Below are 22,872 nucleotides of genomic sequence, written 5' to 3'. Positions count from 1 at the left end.
GATAGGTATTATTTCTTCTTTCGATGTTTGGAAGACTTCCACCAGTTCAGAGCCATCTGGGTCTGGCATTTTCTTTATGGGGAAGTGTTGAGACTGTTCAGGTTTTCTATTTCTTCTCGGGTCAGTTTTGGTGTGTTTCTAAAAGATATTTGTCCATTTTGTCTAAACTGTCAAATTTATTGGCATAAAGTAGTTCCTAGTACCATCTTTCTTTTTATGTCACAATGACGCTCTCCTTTTCACTTCTGATACAGGTAATTTGTGCTTGCTATCTTCTTTCTTCTTTTTTTTTTAAAACTGAAGTATAGTTGATTTACAATGCTGTGTGTTTTTTTCTTAATTAGTCTTGCTAAGGGTCCACTGACTTTATTAATGTTTTCAAAGAATCAGCTTTTGGCTTGTTGATTTTCTCTAGTGTGCATCTGTTTTCTCCTGTATTGATTTCTTCTCTTTATTATTTCTTTCCTCCCATTTTTTGGGGGAGGGGGTAATTTGCCATCCTTTTTAGTGTCTTGAAAGTGTGGATATATTTCAACAATAACAACAGCTTTCATTCATTGAGTGCTTACTGAGCCAGGCACTGTGTGAAGATAGCACAAGATCCTCCCGACAACCCAAGCTCTTTGATGAGCTCATTTCTCAGGGTGGCACTGAGAAGCTCAGAGGGGGGAAGTCACTTGCTCGAGGTGACACAGCTCATCAATGTAATGCACACGCTGGTCTATGCGGCTTCCGCATCCTGACCACCTTCCTGTGACTAGCCTCCACCTCTGTCTCCTGACGTTGAGGATATTTTGGTTTTCTCAGCTTGTGTTATAGCATTCTAGGGAGCTGCAGAAGAAAGCCAAATGCTACATTCCCCAGAAACTCTTCGGCAGCCCAGGTTCTGGGTATGAATGGGATCTGGCAACCTCTGCTTTTGAGGAGATCTGGGAGGTGGAAATGGGGTGGCAGCCACCTTCCTGCCCCCTCTGACTTCTGCTCACACAGGCAAGACAATGGGATGAGGGTCTCTGCTTCAGCAGGGCACCAGTGCTGGTTCTCCAGACCCCTGGGCAGCAAGAGGCTCTTCTGGTGGAGGAGGACGTTTCTGAGGCTTGCATCGTAGCCCTGACTTTATGTTCTTGAGCTCAGCAGAGCTCGAGGGGGCCTCAAAGGCGCGAGCTCCCTTGGTGGGTCAGCTCTGCCGTGGTAAGGTGTCTCCTGTAGGTCTTGTCCTGGGCCTGCTCCTCCAGCCCTTCCTACAATGGTGTAAGCACCACAGCTAATTCTCCATATTAAATCCTTCAAGTTGAAAGCACAGAGAAGTTCTTTTGGACACTGAATCCTACCTTATACACCAGAATCGAGTACAAGCTCAGGCAGAGAGCGTCCTCAATACATGTGTGTTGAGTGAATGACCGAAAGGAGGTAACAGAACCCTGTGCGGTGGTCTGGGGACCAGGAGGGGTGGGAAATGACGGAGTGCGAGAAATGTGACCCAGCTGACACTGACGGGCTGGGCCACAGGCGGGGGGCGGCCCGGCTGCCATCCCCCCAGCACCCCCCAACTCACAGGGGTGCTCGTGCTGTCCTTCCGCCGCTCTGGGATCTCTGCCTTGTTGGGGTTGTGGGCGCTGCTGACCATGGGGCTGGAGGGGGGCAGCCCGCGGCTCCCACTCCCCGCAGCACTGCAGCTCGCCTTCCGGCCTGGCAGGCGCTCCTCCTTCAGTTCCGCCTCCCCCGTGCTGGTTGGGCTGCGCTTGGGGTGCAGGGGTGCAGGGGATGGGCCACCTGGTAGAGGGAGGGGACAGTGTTGCGCTGGCGTCAGCAGAAAAAGCAACAATCTACGCTGGGTGATCCTTAGAACCTCAGGATTCCTCGTACGGGCCGTTCTGACAACGTCTAAGTGACATGTAGTCACGGACTCAGAGGCGCCACATAAATGACACAACACATGTGCAGGTTATTCACTAAATCCTACTTCTTTTTTCTTTTTTTTCAGACCAAAAGATTGGGAACAGCCTGAACACCCCTTAATATGGGAATAATTATACAAGTCTATTGCCACCCAATGGAATACTATGCAACTAGAAAAAATGTTCACATACAGAAAGATCTTCAAGATAGACTGTGAGGTAGAAAGGGCAAGGCTAGGTATGAGGTCTACAGTGGGCTATCATGTGTTAAAAAGAGGACAAAGTATATACCTATCTATATCTATTTATCTGTACTTGTTTATAATGAATGTTGCCCAAAGACTATCACTTCTATTAAAACAGGAGAATATCTTTACGGTATATTAATATATTAACATTGTATTTATACATCTTTATGCATTTTCATATCTTTCTCCTTCTTTTCACGTCTGTCTCTTTATATATTTATATATGAATAAAACTTCTCCAAAAGAGTTCATATAAAACTGGTAACAGTGGCTGTTTCCAAACGGGGCTAGGGGCTGGGAGAAGAATGTAGGACAAAGATGTTTTTACTGTCTGTGCTTTCTGCACTATCGAGTTTTGAAGGATGTGACTATTAATTTCAAAAACAAAACAAATTTAGTCCCTTTAAACATCTTGGAAATTTATGGTTTTAGAACCCAGGGGTTGAGGGTGTTCTAGAACTTCACAGAGTCAGAACTTCTGTGTGTTAAAATTCAGAAAACTTAATGCTCAAAAGTCCCAGGACCATAACAAGCTCTACAGTGACAGACACAGGACACCCATCAACCATCTTTCATCCCCCAGACCCTGGAACCCAGAAGGTCTCCATGTGGATTATTTTTAAAGGTTATCATGTTCTAATCACAGGTTGTTGGAATCACAAGCTTCTCAGGGTCTTTCTGGGCCAATCTCGCTATTGTATAGGGGGGGAAAAGGAGACCCAGCGAAGAGGAATGGCTTGACCATTCAGGATACTTCCTGCTCAAAACTAAGCTTCCCTGACTTCCCTCTTCCTGTACTAGTGCCTGTCCCAGAGTAAGGAACAGGGATGAGAAGTAAGAAACAGAGTAAGAGAAGTAGGGATGCAAAAATAATGGAAAGTTGGAAATCGCCTTGGCAGTTATTTAACTATTAAACATAGAGTTACCATACGACCCAGCGATTCCACCCTTACGTACACACCCAAGAGAAACGAAAACAAAGACCCACACAGAAAATTACTCACAACAGCCAAAGGTGAAAACCCAAATGACCCTCCACTGATGATGCATAAACAAAATATCGTATATCCATGTGATGGAATATTATTTGGCAATAAAAAAGTGGAGTACTGATACATGCTATGATATGGATGAATCTTGAAAACATGCTAAGTGAAAGAAGGCAGCCACAAAAGGCCACAGATTGTATGATTCTAATTATAAGAAAGGTCCAGAATAGGGAAATCTATAGAGACAGCAGATTAGTAGTTGTCAGGGGTGGGGGGCTGGGGTGGATCGGAGATTTGAAGTCGATGGCTAAGGGCTGGAGAGTCTCCTTCCAGGGTACTGACCATGTTCTAAGTTGGCTGTGGCGAAGGATGCACAAATCTGTGAACACACTAATGCCACTTAATTGTATATTTTAAATGGGTGAACTGCACAGTATGTTAATTATTTCTCAATAAAGCTGTTAAAAAATATAGTGAAGATGATTAAGATGAGAGTGTAGGTAGAGATCTCTTGCAAGTTCCCATGTCTCATTTATGGTGGCAGTGGTCGTGGGTCTATTTTCTGCAGGAGATGAGATATCTGTTAGTTGAAGAATGTAGGATGCAAGCAGGTGTCTCCCCAGCCCCTTCCCACTAGTAAGTGTGGAAGAGAGACAAGAGGGCAGGCTTTCAGCAGCCTTATTGTACAATGTGTCCTCCTGTGTCCCAGTCAAGTGGATTAATCCCGACTGGACCCTGATATCAAGTGGATCAAAGAGATTTCAGCTACTATTGAGCTGGCCTCTAAAACTGAGTTGTAAGAAGTTAAGAGACTGGGGAAAAGGTAAGGCAGGATATGAAGAAAAGAAAGGAAGAACCAGGTGAACAAAGAAGCAAGACACAGAGTGTCTGTTCTAGGGTTGGCTGCTTTTCCATTGTCTAATCCCTTCCTGAGCCTGGCTGCCTCCACATTCCATGCAATGTCCCTGCACCTTTATAAGACGTTTCTCCCTTGGTTGCAGTTGGCTCGAGCTGGTTTCTGCTGCTTGCCAGCCAGAGCACTCTGACATCATGCAGGTCGGGGCCTTGGGGCCAGGCAGGGATGTGCACGTGCTGGGGCGATACTCACAGAAGTCGCTGTGCCTGCGCTGGCGGTGGTAGGTGGAGGAGGAGCCCCGCTGCCCTTTGCTGTGGCTCGTGCCTTTGCTGGAGCTTGTTCCATTGGTGGTGTCGCTGGGCGCCCGCACCCGTGCCAGGGCCAGCCCCGGGGCACCCCGGTCCCCACCCTCCTGCAGGAAGATGACAGACGAGGAACCTCAGCCCCTTCCCCTCTGTCCCAGAGGTCTCCCTCCACCCCAGGTATCGCGCATCCCGAATGTCCCTGACGCCTTCTGACCTCAGTCTTCCTGCCCAGCAGGAGGTAGGTGGCGGTCACTTCGTTGTACTTCTGGCTGGTCAAGGCCTCTTTGATTTCTTCCCGCGTGTAGCCCATACCCACCATCACCTCTGGGAGAGGGGGATGGAGAGGAGGTTCAGTCTCCCCAGACCCTTCCCTTTCACTCTTTTCTGCGTCACACAGTAATGCCTGCACTTTGGTCTGTCCAGTAATCATTTCCCCTCTGCCAGCAGCACCCTGGTTTTCCTTGGAAGAATATTTCTTCCCTGCTCAGATCCCCCAGCTGACTCCTGCCTGCTCCAAACCCCAGGGGCAGGCATATTACTCAGGTCTGGCCAATCAGAGTGTTCCATCCCCAAGGCCACACTGATTGGCTCAGGGTGGGCATATGACCCACTTCTGGCCAATAAAAGAGCGGTCCATCCCCAAGGTCAAACTGACTGCTTCAGGGGTAGCCAATGGGTCCCACCCTACAGCTTCCATTGGAACATTAGGAACGTGGCTTCTCCTCCTGCTGAGGTGTCCGGACCACTGGGATATGCTGTTGTCAGTTTGCTCCTGCAGGGAGAGCTGCCTGGGAAAAAAGTCACCACTGAGAAGATTCCTAACAACTGTCTCTGAGCACCTGGATCCAGCTGTGCCTGAAGGCGGGTATATCATGGCCTTTTCAGTTATGTGAATGAAATAACATCACTATTAGGTTAAACCACATGAAACTGCTCATACTGTTATTTTCTGAGCTATGAAAATGGTGATTTCATATGGATCAACCAATTATTATTTTCTGGTTGAAGCCAGAATGGCTTGGGTTTTCTGTTACTTGCAACTGTGAAGTCCTGATTAACACAGCCAGATCTGATGGTGGCTTCAATTTCATCAGCTGCAGGGTGAGAGTTTACTAGATGGTTCCTAAGGGGCTCTTCCAGGGCTAATGCTTTAGGGTCAAGTGTTCGAGGGCTCTGGGCTGAAGGGATTGGGACTGAAGGGGTGGTGAGTGAGGCAAGTGCCAAGGTGGGAGTTTTTCTCAAGCATGCAGATTACTGATGGCTTTGTCCAAACTCTCCTGGAAGTCACCTGTGAGTTCTTGTGTGTTAACAGTCAAAGCTAACACAACAGTACTTATTACATGCCTACTATGACACAAAGCACTTGTTACATGCCTAATGTAAGTGCTTTATATAAATTCATTCATTTAACATTCATAACAAACTTACAGGACAGATTCTATGATGATCTCATTTTATAGACAAGGAAACAGAAGCACAGAGAAGGGAAGCCACTGGCCCAGGGTCACACAGCTAGAAAGTAGCAGGGCAGGGACCAGAGCCCAGGCTTCTCTGCTCTCCCCAGGTGCCTTTCAAGGTTCGCTGACGGACTAACCAAAGGGGTAGGTGCTGGGAAGTGTCCGCTCTGGGCTCCGCAGCCCCCGGCCCTGCTTCCCCTGACCCTCACCGATTCGCTTGGTGTCCCCGAAGTCCTCCTCGGGTTCTGTGTATGGCTTCAGCTCCTCACCCTCATAGCCGATGTTGATCCATTTGTCTTTCATGATTTGCTGCAGGATTCGGAAGCAGGACACAGAAGGGGAAAGAGAGAGATGTCAGAAGACACTGGGATATAAACATAGCTCCCAAATGGGGCTCCTGCCCTGCCTTGCCCCCCACCTCCAAGGCCCAACACCCCAGAATCGAGGCCATCCTGAGAGCTAGCACCTCTTCTCCCAACCCCCAGCCCCCATCTGGAGCCTGCCGAAGCCACCCTTCCTCCTCCGCATCATCTGGGCCCCCAGCACCCTGTAATCATCCTAGGAGCTCATTAGCTAATTACTGGCATGTCGGGGAGTGGGCGAGGCTGTTGGGGGGGGCGGTGGCATCAGGATGAGTCTAGGAGCCTTTTCCTGGGCTCCCATCACCTTCCAGGGGCGGATTAGACATAGGAGAGGAACCGCGTCAGGCAACAGGGCTTCAGTGGGAGGGGTGTGGGACCGTGGGCTGAGCGCACCTCGAGAGTACAGCGTTTAGCTGGGTTCAGCACCAAAAATCTCCGCAGGATGCTCTCACAGTCTGTTGACATGTAGAAAGGGACCCGGTACTTTCCTCTGAGGACTCGCTCCCGCAGCTCCTGGGAGGATGGGGTTACTGGGGGAGGGGTCCACCCCACCTCCCCAACCATCACACACACACACACACACACACACACACACACTTTCTCTTCCTCTTTCTCAATCGCCCGACAGAAGTGACAGGGCCTCTAACTCCTAGCCCTGAGGTGGTGGGAAAAACCCCACCACTTTCTCTCGATCTCGGTTCCCATCTGTAAAATGGGAACACTGTTACAGATGCAGCAGTTTTCAAATAGGTGTTTTTTTTTTTTTTAAAAAAAAGCAATATAACTTTTCACTCTGAGGAAATCTTACAGAGTGGGTGAGTTCTATGAGCCAGGTAAGAGGGGAGGTGGGCCAGTAGTTGGCCTCTGGGGCCTTAGTTTTCATATCTATAAACAGGGACCACAGCGCTCACTTTCCAGGCCAGGGTAGGAGTGAGTTTAGAGAAGTGAATGCCTAGCACGAGTCAGGCCCAGAGCAAGTGCTTTTTAAATACTAGGTTTAGGGAACTTCTCCAGGTAAGAAGCTGCTTTCCAATGCAGGAGAAGCAGGTTTAATCCCTGGTCTGGGAAACTAAGATCCCATATGCCACGGGGCAACTAAGCCCACTTGTTTTCGTGACTAGAAAGCCTGCGTGCTGCCACAGCTGAGCCCGCGCTGTGTAGAGTCTGCTCTGCAGTAAGAGAAGCCCGTGTGCCACAACCAAGACCTGGCACAGTCAGAAATAAAAACAAAAGGAGAGACTAGGTCTACAAAAGGGGACGAGAGAGGGGCATCCTGCCTGTCCCCTGCACCTGTCTTTCCAAAAAGCTATGAGGCCCTGGCAGTCTCCAAGAAGGAACTCTGATTTACATGCTGACTTTTTTTTTTAGGGCTTTTTAGGAAGGGCCCTGCCAAGGCTACAAAAAAAAAAAAAAAATTCCATGCTCCATGGCATGGCAGACCGGGGGGAGCACCTACCATCCTGAACAAAGAACTGGGAGAGAGAGAAAATAGAGTGGGAGGTGAAGGGAGGAAGGGGTGTCTCTGGGTGGAGCTCTGTGCCAGGGCCTGGGCTGGGAGTTCCCTCAGGGTGCCTTCTCCTAACAGGGCGGGATGAGGCCTGGGCCTGGGAAGCCTCCTACACTGCACATTATCACAGCCCGGAAGGTCGTGAATATTTCATAGTGATAAGTATCACTTTCAGAGCCCTCATCATGAGCCAGCTGCGTTCTAAGCGCTTCACACGTATGACATCTATGCTCACAAGGATGCTATGGAGCAGGGTCATGACGCCCATTTTCCAGAAGAGGAGACTGAGGCCCAGAGAGGTTAAGTCACTTGCTCTGGGTTTGTGCAGCCAGAAAGTGGCAGGGCAAAGGTTCAAAGCCAGGCCGTCGGGCCCTGGAGCCTGTGCTGTGTGACCACCACTCCACACTGCCTCTGTCGTGTGATGCTGCGAAGTAATCAAAGGGGCACTGACCCCTCCACCAGGGCAGCTCCCAGGGGTGACACTCTGGCCTGATGCCAAGTCCTGGTGAAGGGCCTCACACACCCAGTCTGGCTGTAAGTGTCCCCACAAGGAGAGGTTCAGAAAGAGACTTGTACAAGGTCACTTAGCAAGGAAATGACAGAGCAGACATGGCTCCCAGCCACATGTTTCCTTCACCCAGCAAGGCCTGGGGAGCCTGGTGGGGAAACCAGGACAGCAGGAAGTGACAAGAGCCTGGGGCAGGTGAGATGCTGGCCTGGCCCTTTGGGAAGATCTCCTGATTTCACACTTGGGGCTCAGAAAGATTGTTATCTGATCTCATCAAGTCCTCACTCCGCTGCTATGAGGCTGGTGCTTTAGGGTCCTCACTGAACAGAGGGGGAGACTGAGGCTCGAAGGGGTTGGCTGATTGGCTGACGCCATGGCGACAAGGGGCCCCTCCGACTCATCACTCAGGGCTCTGCTGGCCTGTTCTTGGCAATGACTTCCCCGATCCCCTGACTGCTCCTCACAGCCACTTTGAGCAGGCCTGAGCATTCCTGCCCGAGTTTTGGAATTCCCACCCGAAATGCACCACCTGGATCCAATCAGGAGGAAACAGGGCAGCCCAGACCGAGGGAGGCTCTTTCTGTAAGATGACTGGCCTGAACTCATCACTGCCGGCCGCGGAAGACAAAGAACCGCTGAGGAGCTGTTCCAGATGAAAGGAGACTAAAGAGACAGGACAACCGAATGCAGTGAGGGCACCCGAGGGGACACTGGGGCAGGAGAAAAAAGTAGCTGCTGAGGATATTCTTGGGATGACTGATGAAACCTGAGCACGGGCCGTGGGTTAGAGCTGGGGACTGCATCAGCGCTGGATTTCCTGAGCGTGATCGTGGACGGAAAATGCCCCATCTCAGGAGATCCCGGCTGTACGCAACCTTCAGAGGGGGAAGGGACGTGGTGTCTACAACGGACTCCCATGTGTTCCATCGGGAACTGCGATGGCAGGGACAGCACGAGCGTACGCAGACACATAACATGCAGCACACGTGGCCACGGGCTGGCGATCAGCGCATCTCCCGAAAAGGACCACTGTCCTCTGTTCTAGTCTGACAACTTCTCTGTTGATCAGCATGTTTCAGAATAAAAAATTCAAAGGGAGGAAAAAAAAAAGAAACAACCCAACACTACAACTCACCCCACACTTCCCACCCCCTTCCATAGAACTGGCCAGCATCTAATGTGCTATATATTTTGCTTATTATTTTATTTTCTGCCTGGCTCTGTTGCAAGAATGTCAGCATGAGAAGGATTTTTTTTTTTAAGTGCACCATTCAATGGTTTTTCAGTACATTCACTGAGCTGTTGCAGTCATCACTCAAATCCGTTTTAGAACATTTTCATTACCCCCAGGAGAAACCCTGTCATCCAACTCCCCCCGCCTCCCTCGTCTTAGGCAACCACTGATCTGCTCTCAGTCTCTGTGATTTGCCTGTTCTGGACACTTCACAGGCATGGAATCTACCACAGGGGGCCTTTTGTGACTGGCTTCTCCCACTCAGCCTGTTTTCAGGGATCACCCAGGGAGCAGCATGTCTCCTTTGTTCACCCTGTGTCTGCAAAACTTAAAATAGAGCCCGACTCAGGGATGGTAAACAATAACTATATACTGAGTGGATGGGTGAGTGAGCAGGATTTGAATCCAAGCTTGCCAGCTGCCAAGCACACTCCTGAACCCCGACGCGGTCCTGCCTGACCCCCGTCTTGCCTTGAGAACTCGGCCCCACCCCTCCAGGCCTCTGCAGAGGAGGGATCTGGGGGATGGAAGCTGTGAAGGCCGGAGACCCCCTCCCCAGGAGAGTCAGAGCCCCTGGGCCAGCCCCGCCCAGCACCTTGAGGTTGTGCCCGTCGAAGGGCAGGGAGCCGCTGACGAGCGTGTACAGGATGACGCCGAGGCTCCAGATGTCCACCTCCGGCCCGTCGTACTTCTTGCCCTGGAACAGCTCCGGGGCGGCGTATGGGGGGCTCCCACAGAACGTGTCCAGCTTCGAGCCCAGCGTGAACTCGTTGCTGAAGCCAAAGTCGGCAATCTTGATGTTGGCCTCGGCGTCCAGCAGGAGGTTCTCAGCCTGCCAAGCAAGGAGGGCAGAGGGCGGATGTGCGCGGCACCAGAGCCGGACAGTCTGCAGCGGCCGCGGCCTTGTCCCTTCTTCCTGTGTGAGCTCGGGCAGTGACTTTACTTCTCTGGACCTAGTTTCCTCATCCATATGATAGGGATAATCAGGACCTCACAGGGATGTGTGAGAACTAAGTGACTTAATCCGTGCAAAAGGCCTCAGACAATAGTTCGTGCCCAGTAAGCGCTATGTAATGGGCTTCCCTGGTGCTCAGCAGTAAAGAATCCACCTGCCAATGCAGGAGACGTGGGTTCCATCCCTGGTCCGGGAAAATCCCCTGGAGAAGGAAATGGCACCCCGCTACAGCATTCCTGGCTGGGAAATCCCCTGGACAGAGGAGCCTGGTGGGCCACAGTCCATGGGGTCGCAAAGAGTCAGACAGGACTGAGCGACTAAATAACAATAAGTGCTACATAATGTTAGCTCTTATTCTCCCATGTGGCCTGCAGGGCTGAAGGTCCTCAAGAAACCCCCTGCCTGTCTCTGAGTCTCAGTTCATCCAGCAGAAAAAAAAGGAGGATGGGCTGCTCAACACTTATAAAAATGAAAATCATTGCATACAAAACTTATTATGCACCTACTATGCACTGGGCTTTTAGACTATCCTTTATAAAAGTAGCTACATAATGAGGGGCTAAAGTACAGGTTCTAGAAGAACCCTAGCTTTGAATCCCAGCTCTACCACTCACTGGTTGTGTGACTTTGGGTGGATTACCAGCCCTCTTTGTGCCTCGGTTTCTGATGTGCAAACTGAAGGTCATTATAGCACCAGCCTCACAGGTGGTTTTGGGGTTCACTGAAAAGTGCTCATCACAGCACATGGGACAGAGTCAGCACTCAATAAATATATGCTATGTGTAGGTTTTTGTCTATTTTTGGTGGCAGGTGTTTGTGTATTTGCCATTTCATAGGCAAGGAAACCGAGGCTCAGTGGGGCTACCTCATGCCTCCCTGAGAGCATGAAAGTAGCAGAGCTGGAACCCAGAAGAGGCCTGCCATTTCCATAGCCCGAGTGTGGAAGGAGCCTCCAGCATCCCTCTTCTTCTGGTGTGCTGACTACACAACGATGCACAAAAAACCTACCCTTCAGAACGCTGCCAACCTCCGCCCTTCCCCAACCCAGCGTGTGGGGCTTCCTCCTGGTTCCCCTCCCTCCTGGTGATACATTTCGGTACCACCCTTCAGCACCTCTGACCCAACAAAGGGACAGAACCCACACAGACACACAGCGAACCTCAATCCAGGGGCACCTCCATCTTGCTCAGGGGTGACACTCCCCGTCATGGCATCTGAGGCTCCAGAGTTCAGCCCCACCCTCACTTCTGGGTTGCTCCTCCTGGTGGGTCCCCTGGGTGCACTAACCGGATCCCCGAGTCCCCTTTTAGCCACTTCCAGGACCCTCCACCAGGGGGCGCGCGTCCTTCAGGCTCACAGGTTCACAATGGCTCACTCACACCCCTGCAGGGCAAACTCCAGCCTCTGAGGAGCTGCCTCAGGGGGCTGTGTGGGGATTTCAGCAGCACAGAGGCAGTGTTTCCAAACTTCTACAGCAGTTTGACAGAATTTTCTGTTGTTTTTTTTTTTTTTACTCTAATAATAATCATCTTAAAAATGAGGCTTGTATTTTTTCTTCTATTTTTTTGGTCTCACTGGGTTGCATGCAGAGATCTTAGTTCCCTGACCAAGGATCGAACCTCTGCTCCCTGCGGTGGAAACATGGAGTTCTAACCACTGGACCACCAGGGAAGTTCCTTGGGCTTGTGCTTTATACATCTCTTTTTCCTTTAATTTTTTTACACTTTACCCAAGTCCCTGTCCACAATGGCTTGGGAACTGAAGCCACTCAGACAAACCCAGGATTCTGCGGTGGAAACCGTGAGAAGCAGTTCTAAGTACTCAGCCCAGGGCCTGGGACACAGCGGGCGCTCAAGAAATCACCATCATGACAACAGGCAACCTGATTCGGACCCGACACACGTTTCTTTCTCCGGTCTGCGACGAGCATTGCTGAGAAAGGAGGTTCTCTCGGCGGGGAGGTGTGGAGCGGGGGCCCTGGGACACAGCTCAGCCCGGTGCTGGGGCGGAGCAGGGGAGGCCCTGCTGAGTCGCCCGTCCCCGCCAGGCACTCGCCCTCCCTCTCAAGTTCAAAGATGCCTGTGACTCCGATACCCTGGAGGCCGTGGGACTCTGGGGCTCTAAGATCTCAATTCTCGAGGCTTCCTGAATGTTCTAAAGTCTCCGGAGACTCTGAGAGTGACGTTCCTTACTGGCTGCGCTCCAGCGACCTTGCCGGGACACATGTCGCTGTCCGAGGCCGCTCGGGGACACTTTGCTTCTTTCCCCTTTGTTCACTCCTCCTGTCCCCGCCCCCACCTGCTCCCCGCTTCGGCTGGCCTTGTTTTTTGCCACAGAAGCCTGGGGAAAAGTCAAGGGGTTCTGGACGCTGAGGGAGGGGCCCGAGGAGGGAAGGAAGGGAGACGTGGAGGGCACGGGGTGCCCCAGCGGGCCTGGGGACACGCAGGCGCCTGTGGGCTGAGCTGGGGGCTCACCTTCAGGTCCCGGTGCACGATGTTTTTCTGGTGACAGTAGTGCACAGCCGACACGATCTGCAGGGGCGGGGAGAAGAGGGGAGCCTGGTTACTGGTAGCCCCCAGAGCTCTCAGCCTCCCTCAGAGACCCCACGAACCCACCTGCGACCGAGCTCTGGACTCCAGGCCTCCCCAAGCACAGGCCGTGATGCTGGGTCCCCACCGAGCGCTAACTCTGCCCACTCCCCACTCAGTCACGGCAGGAAATGAAGAGGGAGCTGCACCCACACCGCCTCCACCCGGACACCTGCACGTCCCGTACTAGACACCAGGACACCCTCCTGGCAGGGACGTCAGCACCAAGGCAACAGGACTGGCCCCTCCTGACTTTCATGTCGAGAAACACACGCGAGAACATCATACACCCAAAGTCAGACAGGCAGCCCCAACACACCAGGGCTTGAGCCCTGCGCACCAGTATAGCTGCGTCCAACAGCCGGACAGTCCCGGATCAACATGCTTGCTCTCTTCACCCGCCAAACCCTCTTACATACCTGAGCATCCTCACTGCCACGCACCTGGACGTCCACACTCCTTCTTATCCACCTGGACATCCTCGTGCCGTATACTCTCTGGCCCATCAACCTACATGCCCAGCCTTGGGCTCCCGTGCACCTCCTTACACACCCGAGCATCCTCACTGCCACACAGCTGAAACCACGCAGCTGGGCACCCATATATATTGTGCCCTCTTACCACAAACTTCAGATACCCCCACTTGGGGTCCCCTCACCCATACACCCCAGCTACCATATGCACTTTTACCCAAAGAGCTACACACCTATATACCTGGACACCCACACTCTTTTACTTACACACCTCAGCACCCTGGTACCTGCATGCCCTCTTAGGCACACTCCTATATACTGGGCACACCTTCACACTCACACACCGGACACTCGCCTACCTGGGCACCTCCATGCTTAGTCCTCTCACCCACCCAGCTAGGCAGCTGCACCCCTCCATCTGAATATCCTCACACCTGGGTCTCTGCATGCCCATGGCCACCTAACTGTCCACCTTCACCCCCACCCCGACTTAAGCCACGCCCCCAGGTCCTTCAACAGCCCAGACTCACAATCAGACCCTCGTCCCTGGGGACTGGGCGCCCCTCCCAGCCCCGCCCGCAGCCGTGACCCTGACCTGTCGGAACTTGGCTCGAGCCTCCTTCTCCTTCATGCGGCCGTGGGACACGAGGTAGTCAAACACTTCTCCTGCAGGGCAGAGGCCGAGTGGGTCAGGCGGGGGACGGGGGGGTGGCGCAGAGAGCAGGGCAGGGAGGGGAGAGGCCTCACCAGCACTTGCATATTCCATCACCAGGTACAGTGTCTTCTCCGTCTCAATCACTTCGAAGAGCTTCACTGCAATGGCCGGGGGGTGGTGGTAGAGGGGTTAGGCGAGAAGAGACCCCTCACCTTCCACCCATACTTGGTAACTGCGCATGTGCTGACCACGATGCCCCTTACTCAAGAATAGTCAATGGCTCCCTACTGATGGCAAGATTTTTCCAAACTCCCTGACCCCACTTGACCACTATCTCCACTTCCTCACAAGAATGTCAGCTCTGTGAGACTGGGGACATGTGCTTGTTGTCTTCACTGCTGGGCCCCAGAGTCTGGCACATGGGCAGCCACTCAGGGAATACTCATTGAGTACATGAACAAATGGATAAATAAATGTTGCGGCCACATTCAGGCCAGGCCATATCCGGCTTCACTGGTAAAGACCTCACTCTCTCGGCTCTGACTAATGATGACAATGACAATGGATGTTGCTGATGACAATAATCAGAGCGGCTCCCACAGCTTAGCTCCGAACTAAGTGTTCTGCATGCACTATCTTATCCAGTCCTCACAGTGACCTTGAAGTAATAAGCCCTCTTATCACCCCCCACTCCAGAGGAGGACACTGAGGCTCCGAGAGGTTGAGTGACTCACCCAAGGTCACACAGCCAGGAAGCAGGGATATTGCTATGAGAAAACAGGTCTTTCTAACTACTATAACAGGCAGTTCTCTCTTCCCCCTGATTCTCTTTTCCCAAGTGCCCTGGTTGATATCCACTGAACCCACTCCCTTCTCCTCACCGATGTTGGGGTGGTTTAGGCCCTTCATGATACGGACTTCTCGGAACAGCTGGAAGAAAGGAAAAAAGAGAAAGATGAGGATGGGGTGTTTCAAGAACCCCCTCCCCAACCTTTCCCCCGCCTTGCTCCCACTCCCTGGGTCTCACCTTTTGCAGGCTGCTGGGGTTCAGCTGGGTTTTGTCGATGATCTTGATGGCGACCTGGAGATGGAAGAAAGGGGGAAAGGTCAAGGTATCACAGGCCCTCGAGCTGGGAAAGGTTCCCTCATCCAGACACCCTAGTGTGTCCTTCCTTTGTCCCCTTTCAGAAACAGCCCTCAACCCGGGCCATTCTTAGTGGATGGGGATTGGAACCTCAAGGCCTTTGCATATGCTGTTCTCACCATGTCCAGGGAAATATCCCCTATTCCATCATGGGGTCTGGTTGGGGCTGCTCCAGGGGCCTGTCCAGAGTGAGGGTGACCGAGACCCTGAGGGGGGCCCTTTGGGAGGGCATCTCAGACCATTCACACGGTGGAACAAGAAATAATAACCAGAGCTCACATGCACCACGTAGTCACAAAAGCCAGGCCCTGGGCTCTGCGCTTTACAAATGACAATTCTTCTTTTTGGCCACCTGGTATGTGGGATCTTAGTCCCCCAACCAGGGAGTCAACCTGCACCCTTTGCATTGGAAGCAGAGTCAACCACTGGACCACCAGGAAAGCCCCTAAGTGAGAACTCTCTGAATCCTCCCAACAACCCTGTGAGGTTATCCTCATTTTCACAAATGGGGAAACTGAGGCACAGAGCTGTTCCACAACATGGCCAAGGTTATATGGCTGGGAAGTTTGTGGGCTGGGGTTTGAACTTGTGCAGCTTGACAGAGTCAACCTTTTACACACTTAAAATCTATAGCTAGTTTTGAAAAAGCTTTGGGATAGTCATCACTGGGGAAAAATCAAAATGTTATTGAAGCCTCTTTATACTTATCTTGCTGTTTAGCTAAGTTTTTATTTTGAATTACACATTAGGGTACAGCACTTCAAAAGTCTTAATCCAGCTTAGGTCTTCAGTTTTCTCAAAGAGTTTTGGGGTTACCTTCAGTCACCCCAGATCCACTGGATTACAGAACTCTTCCCCTGGGAGGTTCTGTTCCCTAAGAAACCCCTGGAGTCATGTTCAAAACTCACGTGAGGGGAATAATGCACTTTTTGTGGGGGAAGAGGGTTCCTAAGCTTCCTTTATATTTTCACAAATGGGTTTTTAATCTCGACAGGCACTTTTTATGCCAGTATTGAGATGATCATATGGTTTCTGTCCTTGAATCTGTGAATGTGGCAAAGTACATGAATAAATTGTCAATTTGAAAAGAACTGTGCATTCCTCAGATAAACCCAGCTTTGTCACCACACAGCTTTCTTTAATTGATATGTCAGAGTCTATTTGCTAATATTTTGTCGAAGGTTTCTCTCTCTATATTCACACGTAAGACTGGCCTACAGTTTTACGTCTCGCCTGGTTTCACTGTCACTGTTGAACAAGCACATAAACTCGGCAGCGGAAACGCTCTAGTCTCTGGAAGTAACTGGCACAAAACTGGAATGTTCGGTACAATCTGCCCATAAAACCACTGGGGCCTGGTATCTTTGGTGAGTGTGGCATAGACAGCGTGAGAGCAGGAAAGACTGCTTCCTGTCGCCTTCTCTAAAACTGAAAGAGGTGAGAGGGCTCATAAACACACCCACTATCTGTTTTTCTCCCCCACTGAGGGTGAGTTAGAGACTCCCCTCCATTTCTGCAACACTGCTGCCACACCCAGTGTGTGCATATATACACACACACACGCCCACCTTAGAAGGCCGGGTGGGGAGGGTGCGTAAACATGAACAAACCTCTTGCATTCTCAATCAAGATCACTACAAGATTCCATTGAACCAAAGTCCACCATTAAAACAGGGAGGTGGCCTAGGTGTAGGGGCTTCCCAGATGACAGTAGGGGCAGAGAACCCCGCCTGCCAATGCAAGCGATATAAGAGACATGGGTTTGATCCCTGGGTGGGGAAGATTCCCTGGAGGAGGACATGGCAACCCACTCCAATATTCTTGCCTGCAGAATCCCATGGAGAGAGGAGCCTGGTGGGTTACAGTTCACGGGGTCACAAAGAGGCGGACACGACTGAAGTGACTTAGCATGCACGCACGGCCTCGGTTTAGGCACAAAAGCCACGTGACTTCAAAGGGACCCTGCACGTGGCTTGCCTGTGATCTGACTGAGACAATCCCACAATTCCAGGGATGCCTGAAACTAGCTCTCTTCTCCTACTTGGGTTGTTCTAGAACAAAAATCTGAGATGTTCTGAGAGTGAGATTTACCTACGCTCACAAAGCCAAGTGAGGGCCAAGCCTGACCTCCTCCCACCAAGCACCAGGGCTGCAGGATTCTGCCCCCAGCCCTGCCCCTCCCCTCACTGACCTCCCGACCGGTAAGGATGTGGCGGGCCAGCTTGACTTTGGCAAAGTTGCCTTTCCCGATGGTCCTCAGCAGGCGGTAGTTGCCCACGTGGGGTTGCTCCTCGGGACAGGAGGCGATGGAGTTCCGGCAGCGGGCGCCCAGGGAGCGGCTGGACCACGACGGGCCCTTGTCCGAGGAGCGGCCGCTGCCCAGGGTGCCATGCTGAGTGGGGGAGACGGAGGATGAGTGGCAGGCAGTGCCCGTCCAACCCGCCAGTGTGCTGGGGCGGTTAACTCCAGCCATGGCCACTGCCCCCCCTCAAGGCCCTTTGCAAACCCACGGGAGACAGAGGCCTTTGGTTCCCCTATCCTTCTCTCCAAAAAGATGTCTCCAAGAACAAAGATGCTGGGGGCCCCCCAACTCTTAGGCACTCGGGACCCCAGATATCAGCTGTCTTCCTCTTTACCCCTCCCTGTGATCAGGCTACCCCTGCCTCAACTTCCTTTCCTAATTACTGGGACCTCCATCAGCTCCAAGATACTTTATTCTAATGCTGCAGCCCTCAACCCCCATGTCTGAGCTCAACCCTCTACCCCAACCGTCACTGCTCCCAACTTTCCATATTATCTATCTGTCCCCACCCAGCCTCTCAATTCCATGGCAAACCCACCTATCAACATTTCACTCCCAGTTTCCTGCTCCTAATGTTTTCTTCTGATCCTTACTGCCCCCAGTTCTACTCCAAACACTGTAACCAACCGTCTTTCATTCCACCCTGACACTGTAGGTCACACCCTGAACCTTCCTCCTGTAGGAAACTTTGTTGCCTCCTCGATCGCCCCCCACTGCCACCACCTCCCTGTGAAACACCGCAGCTCCATCCACACTGGGACCCGCGGTCTCCCACGCCACGCCACAAGCTGTCCCTGACGTTCTGTTCCTGCCGTCCTGTCCCTCCTGGGCTTCTCCCCACGCAGGTCACCTGCCTGCTCCTGGCTGCCCTGCCCTCATTGTGAGCCCCAGGGACTGTGACTCCCTTTCAGAGCTGGGGCCCAGGGTGCGGGAGACAGAGGCCCCAGCCAAGACAGCTCAGCTCAGATCCTGTGCTGTCCCTGAGCCCCTCCCAGGGCTGGGGGATGGGACTCAGGAGGATGGGGAACTGAGGAAGAGAGAAGGCTAGATATGCGACAAAGAGGAGGGCCCAGGGCAGCTCCTTGCAGGGACTCTGCCAGGCCACTTAACAGTGATGTGGACCAACATCTAATGAGCACTGGTCATTAAGGTATCATCATCCCCATTTTACAGGTAGGGAAACTGAGGCTCAGGGCTGCGCGGGTGGCTCAGATGGTAAAGAATCTGCCTGCAATGCAGAAGACCTGAGTTCAATCCCTTGGTTGGAAAGACCCCTTGGAGAAGGGAATGGCTACCCATTCCAGTATTCTTATCTGGAGATTTCTGCGACAGAGGAGCCTGGAGAGCTACACATAGTCCATGGGATCGCAAAGAGTTGGGCATGACTGAGTGACTAACACTTTCACTTTCAACTGAGGTTCATAGCTGGGACCTGAACCCAGGCCGTGTACCACAGAGTTGATGTCTTCCCCTTGGCCACACTGCACTGCCTCACGCTCCTGTCATTTTTATTAAGTGGCCTTTACTATGGGCCAAATCCTGGGCCTAATGCACCTCATCTGCATTTAACCCCCACAGCAGCCCACTGAGGGCGGCACCAGCACCCCCACATTCCAGAGGAGAAACTGAGGCTTGCGGTGAGATGCTGCCTTGTCAAGGTCACACGGTTCATTCATAAGAAACAGGGAGGTAATGTTCCCGTGAGGGGCAGACAACCGCAGTGCTGGAGCCCTAGCCACCCGCCTGCAGCCCACCGTGCCACCACCCTGGCCTCCGAGGGGGGCCCAGTTATGATCCACACTCCCTACACGGGGACCCCAGGGCTGAGGCACGGTCAGGACCTTGCCCAAGGTCACAGGGCAGAAGGAGCAGAGTGCCTAGGATTTGAACCTGGCTCTGCAGACTCCTGAGCCCCCAGCTCCTTCCCACATCCCCCGCTGGGCTGCTCACAACCCTGGGCCTCCTCCCAGGGGAAGGTGGGAAGGGAGCTGGAGATCCTGGCAGATAACGGCTCTGATTCTCACCCAGATAAAGGCTTGGAGAAGAATCCCCATTAGGTGGCACCAGGGGAGCCAATTGGGGCTGGGCTGGCATCCCACTGAAGGCAGCGTGGCTGAGGGACCCCTGCAAGGGACCGCTGGGGCAGTGGGTGATAAAGCCCCCAGGGGCTGGGGGCGGGAGCTAAAATTGGCCAGCTCCAGCAGCTGGCCCGGCTCCCTCCCGACCGGCTGGCGCCCCAACACTGGGCCTGTTGCTAGGGAACCTCCAGAGGCTGGATGGTAGGGGGCCTGGAACTTGGGCATGACCCCACATGGCTCTCGTCATGGCAGGCGGCGTCACGTCCAGGTGGCAAAGGAGGGGGGTATGACCTCGGATTCCACAAGGAGAGAGGTGACCCTCTGCCAGGACCGACAAGCAGGTCTTACAGACTAGAGTTGGGAGGAGAGGGGAGAATTAACCATCCCCGAATTTCCCCACACATCTGAACAAGAGAAGGAAGTGCTTGTTATGAGCCCTGTTTGCCGGATGAGCAAACTGAGGTTCAGAGAGGTGAGGTCACTTGCCCGAGGTCACACAGCTAGGGCGGGACAGAAACTAGATGTGAACTTCTGGATAACCAAAGTCATAACAACAACAACAATAATAGCAGCTACAATAGGCCTGGCCCTATGCATCTTACTCACAATCTCTCTTCGGCTCCTTTTACATCCCTAACAGGGAGGTGCTACCATCAATCCCATTTAGAGGTGAGGAAACTGAGGCTCCATGCAGGGAATGTGCCTGCAAGCCCGCACAGCAACCCATGACAGGCCTGCACTGAGGGTCCACCGCCGTCTGACTCGCACCCACAGTCACAATAGCTGTGAACACGTGTGGAGCGCGTCCTGTGTGCCAGGCTTTGCCCCTATCATCTCGACTAATCCTCTGAGGAATTCAAGTGATCACCCCCATTTTGCAGGGCAGGAAACAGGCTCAGGAGGCGAGAACCAGCTATCTGAGGTCACAGGGCAAAGCGGCTGGCAGAGCCAGGCCTGTGGGCTCCCTGTCACAGCCTGGGGTGACTGGGGGAGTGGTGGTTCTCACTGGAGACTCCAAATCAGAGTCTGGCCGGGAGCATGATGGCCGGTGGCAGCAGTGGTGATGGTGATGAGGGACAGTTTTCTGAGGCAGGGTCCTGCGAGGCGAAGGGACAGAGACAAAACTCTCTGGTGGGCACCTAGGGTGAGGGTGGCTGGGGATTGGCAGGGAGCTGGCAGAACGCCCTGGGGGGAAAGCAATGAAGAACCCAGCTGGGGAAAAGTCTGGCATTGTTTGGTGGGAGAGTCTTTAGAAGCGCTGAGAGTAATCAGAAATCAGGGAAATAAGGAATTGGGGGAATCTCCCTGGGGTTGTTCTGGGCTGTGGTGTAGGGGCAGGGGGACCTGGGAATAGAGGGAAGGGTCCAAGCCATGGGACAGCGGAAGTCAGCAGCCAAGGATACCTGAGCCAGGGGCCTGGGTCTTGAGAAAACTCCTAGAAGTTAAAGAAGAGGGTTTCTAGGCGCAGTCCCTGGAACCAGAGAAAGGTCCAGGGGCCTGAAATCCTGGGGAAGGGGCTTCCCAGGCAAGCAGTGGATCCAAGGAACAAAGGCTGAGCCTGGTGGGAGGTCAGGGGCCTAGGAACCTGGGGAGAAGGCTCCCAGAGGACAGACCCCAAGAGAAGAGGGCTTAGAGCAGGGCAAGGCCAGAGCTTCAAGCCCAGAAGTCTTCTGGAAGAAAGATCTGGGACCAGTCCTTGTGAGCTGAGGAAGGGCTCTGACGCTGAGGAGGGGGCTTCCCTAGGAGGCCAGACCCCCTGGCAAGGAAGAGGGAGGCTCTGGGGGCAGCGGAAGGGATGGGGGCCTGGAGCCTAAGGGGTGAGGTAGTATCCTGTGAGGAGGGGGGTCACAGGGTTGGGGGCTTGAGGAGGGGGCTTGCCTGAAGCAGAGGAGTTGATACAGGAAGGATGAGGCCTGGAGTCAGACTGGTTCAGGGCCTAGAAATCCGAGACTGAGCTGGGGGTGCCTGGAAGTTGGAGGCCAAGGTTTCCTGGGAGAGGAAGAGACCAGCGAGGGTCCGGGGGGATCTGTGGGGATGGGAGGTGCTGAGGATCCAGAGACAGGGCTGCTTAGAAGATGGGGACCAGGCCTTGGAAGTGGAGAGACCTTGAACAAGCTAGAAAGGGCCCTCGGCCCAGGAGAGGTGGAACTGGCTTCCTGTGAGGGGGTGCCCACAGGAGCCAGGAGGATTCTGGAGGGCCGGAAAGCTGTGGATGAGAGGAGGGGATCATGGGGAGCCCGGCACCCAGATCCTGTCGGGGAAAGCCAGGGGCAGAGGCAGCACCGGGCCAGGCCTTCCTGGGTTGGGGAGCGGGGGCCCGGGCTGGGCCTTGGGGTCAGGAGCCTGGCAAATCCGGGAGGGGGCCAGCTGTCGGATGCGGGCGGCCTGGAGGGGAAGGGGCTTAAGAACACGCCGGAGAAGGGAGGGGCTCCTGCAACGCAGGGGAGGGGGCTTCCTGGAGAGAAGAGACCCGAGCGGAAGCGGTCTGCAGAGGGACAAGAGAGGGGTCCCGCGAGGGGGGCGCCCCCAGGGGTCGGGCTGGGCTAAGGAGTGAGTGGGGGAGGGTCGAGAGGCCTGGAAGTCCGGGCGGGGGTCGGGGGGTGGCGGGCCGGGCTGGGAAAACGAAGGTAGGGGCTTGTGTGGCCAGGGGCACAGCAGGACGAGGGGTTCGGCGGCCAGACCCAGCCGGGGCTCCCCAAGGGGCCGGGCCCCACTCACCGTGTCCGAGTTCCGATCGTTGCCCGGGGCCAGCGCCGTCCGCGAAGACATCTTCTCCGAGTCCCGGGAGACTGGGCGGCCGGGTCGGGGGGGGCGGGGGTCCCGGCGTCCCCTGTCGTCCCCTCCCCCCCCCGCCGGCCTGGGGACGCGAGCTCAAAAGCTGGGCGCCGCGGACACCCGGGTTCGCGCCGTGGAAGAGGGGGCAGGGCGGGGGAGGGAAAGGGATGCCGAGGGTCCTAGTGGCCCCGAACGGCGGGGGCCCGGGGCGCCATGGGGGCGACGGGCAGGCGGGAGGGCGGGGGCCGGGGAGGGGGCGCGGAGCCGGCCCGGGCGGCGGCGGAGGGAGGCGGCGGAGGGGCCGGGGAGGAAGGGACGTCAGGGGGCGGGGCGCGCGGGGCGGGGCCACAGAGACCCCGCCCGCCGCCGCCGGCACTTAAAGGCGCAGGCCGGGGCCGGCCGGGCGCTCTGGGGGCGGAGGCAGGTCTGGGCTCGTCGGCTCGGAGCAGGTTCTCACCGGAGAGCAGAGACTCACCGGAAGAGAAGGAGTGAGAAAGGCCGAGGCACGGTGCCAGAGACGCAGAGAAAGATACTGAGA

At 53.9% G+C, this 22,872-nt stretch overlaps 1 protein-coding gene across 2 annotated transcripts in view; it reads right to left on the bottom strand.

Annotated features, from left to right (window-relative positions):
• The window catches only part of MARK4 (microtubule affinity regulating kinase 4), a 29,933-nt gene extending 7,285 nt beyond the window's left edge, over window positions 1–22,648 (bottom strand). For both annotated transcript variants that reach the window (XM_043438033.1, XM_043438031.1), the window contains exons 1-13: window positions 22,278–22,648; window positions 17,371–17,571; window positions 15,063–15,116; window positions 14,917–14,965; window positions 14,128–14,193; window positions 13,976–14,046; window positions 12,794–12,850; window positions 9,960–10,196; window positions 6,509–6,628; window positions 5,963–6,062; window positions 4,511–4,620; window positions 4,244–4,403; window positions 1,556–1,773 (exon numbers count right to left, since the gene is read on the bottom strand). In XM_043438033.1, the coding sequence (XP_043293968.1) occupies window positions 1,556–1,773; window positions 4,244–4,403; window positions 4,511–4,620; window positions 5,963–6,062; window positions 6,509–6,628; window positions 9,960–10,196; window positions 12,794–12,850; window positions 13,976–14,046; window positions 14,128–14,193; window positions 14,917–14,965; window positions 15,063–15,116; window positions 17,371–17,571; window positions 22,278–22,328 (1,494 nt within the window). In that variant the 5' untranslated portion in view covers window positions 22,329–22,648. The remainder of the gene's footprint in view (window positions 1–1,555; window positions 1,774–4,243; window positions 4,404–4,510; window positions 4,621–5,962; window positions 6,063–6,508; window positions 6,629–9,959; window positions 10,197–12,793; window positions 12,851–13,975; window positions 14,047–14,127; window positions 14,194–14,916; window positions 14,966–15,062; window positions 15,117–17,370; window positions 17,572–22,277) is intronic.
• Between the last annotated feature and the right edge of the window lie 224 nt (window positions 22,649–22,872).

This window comes from Cervus canadensis, chromosome 18 (genome assembly GCF_019320065.1).
Source record: "Cervus canadensis isolate Bull #8, Minnesota chromosome 18, ASM1932006v1, whole genome shotgun sequence".
NCBI lineage: Eukaryota > Metazoa > Chordata > Mammalia > Artiodactyla > Cervidae > Cervus > Cervus canadensis.
Note: the sequence above shows the minus strand (reverse complement) of the source record. Positions and strands in the feature narration are given on the sequence as shown.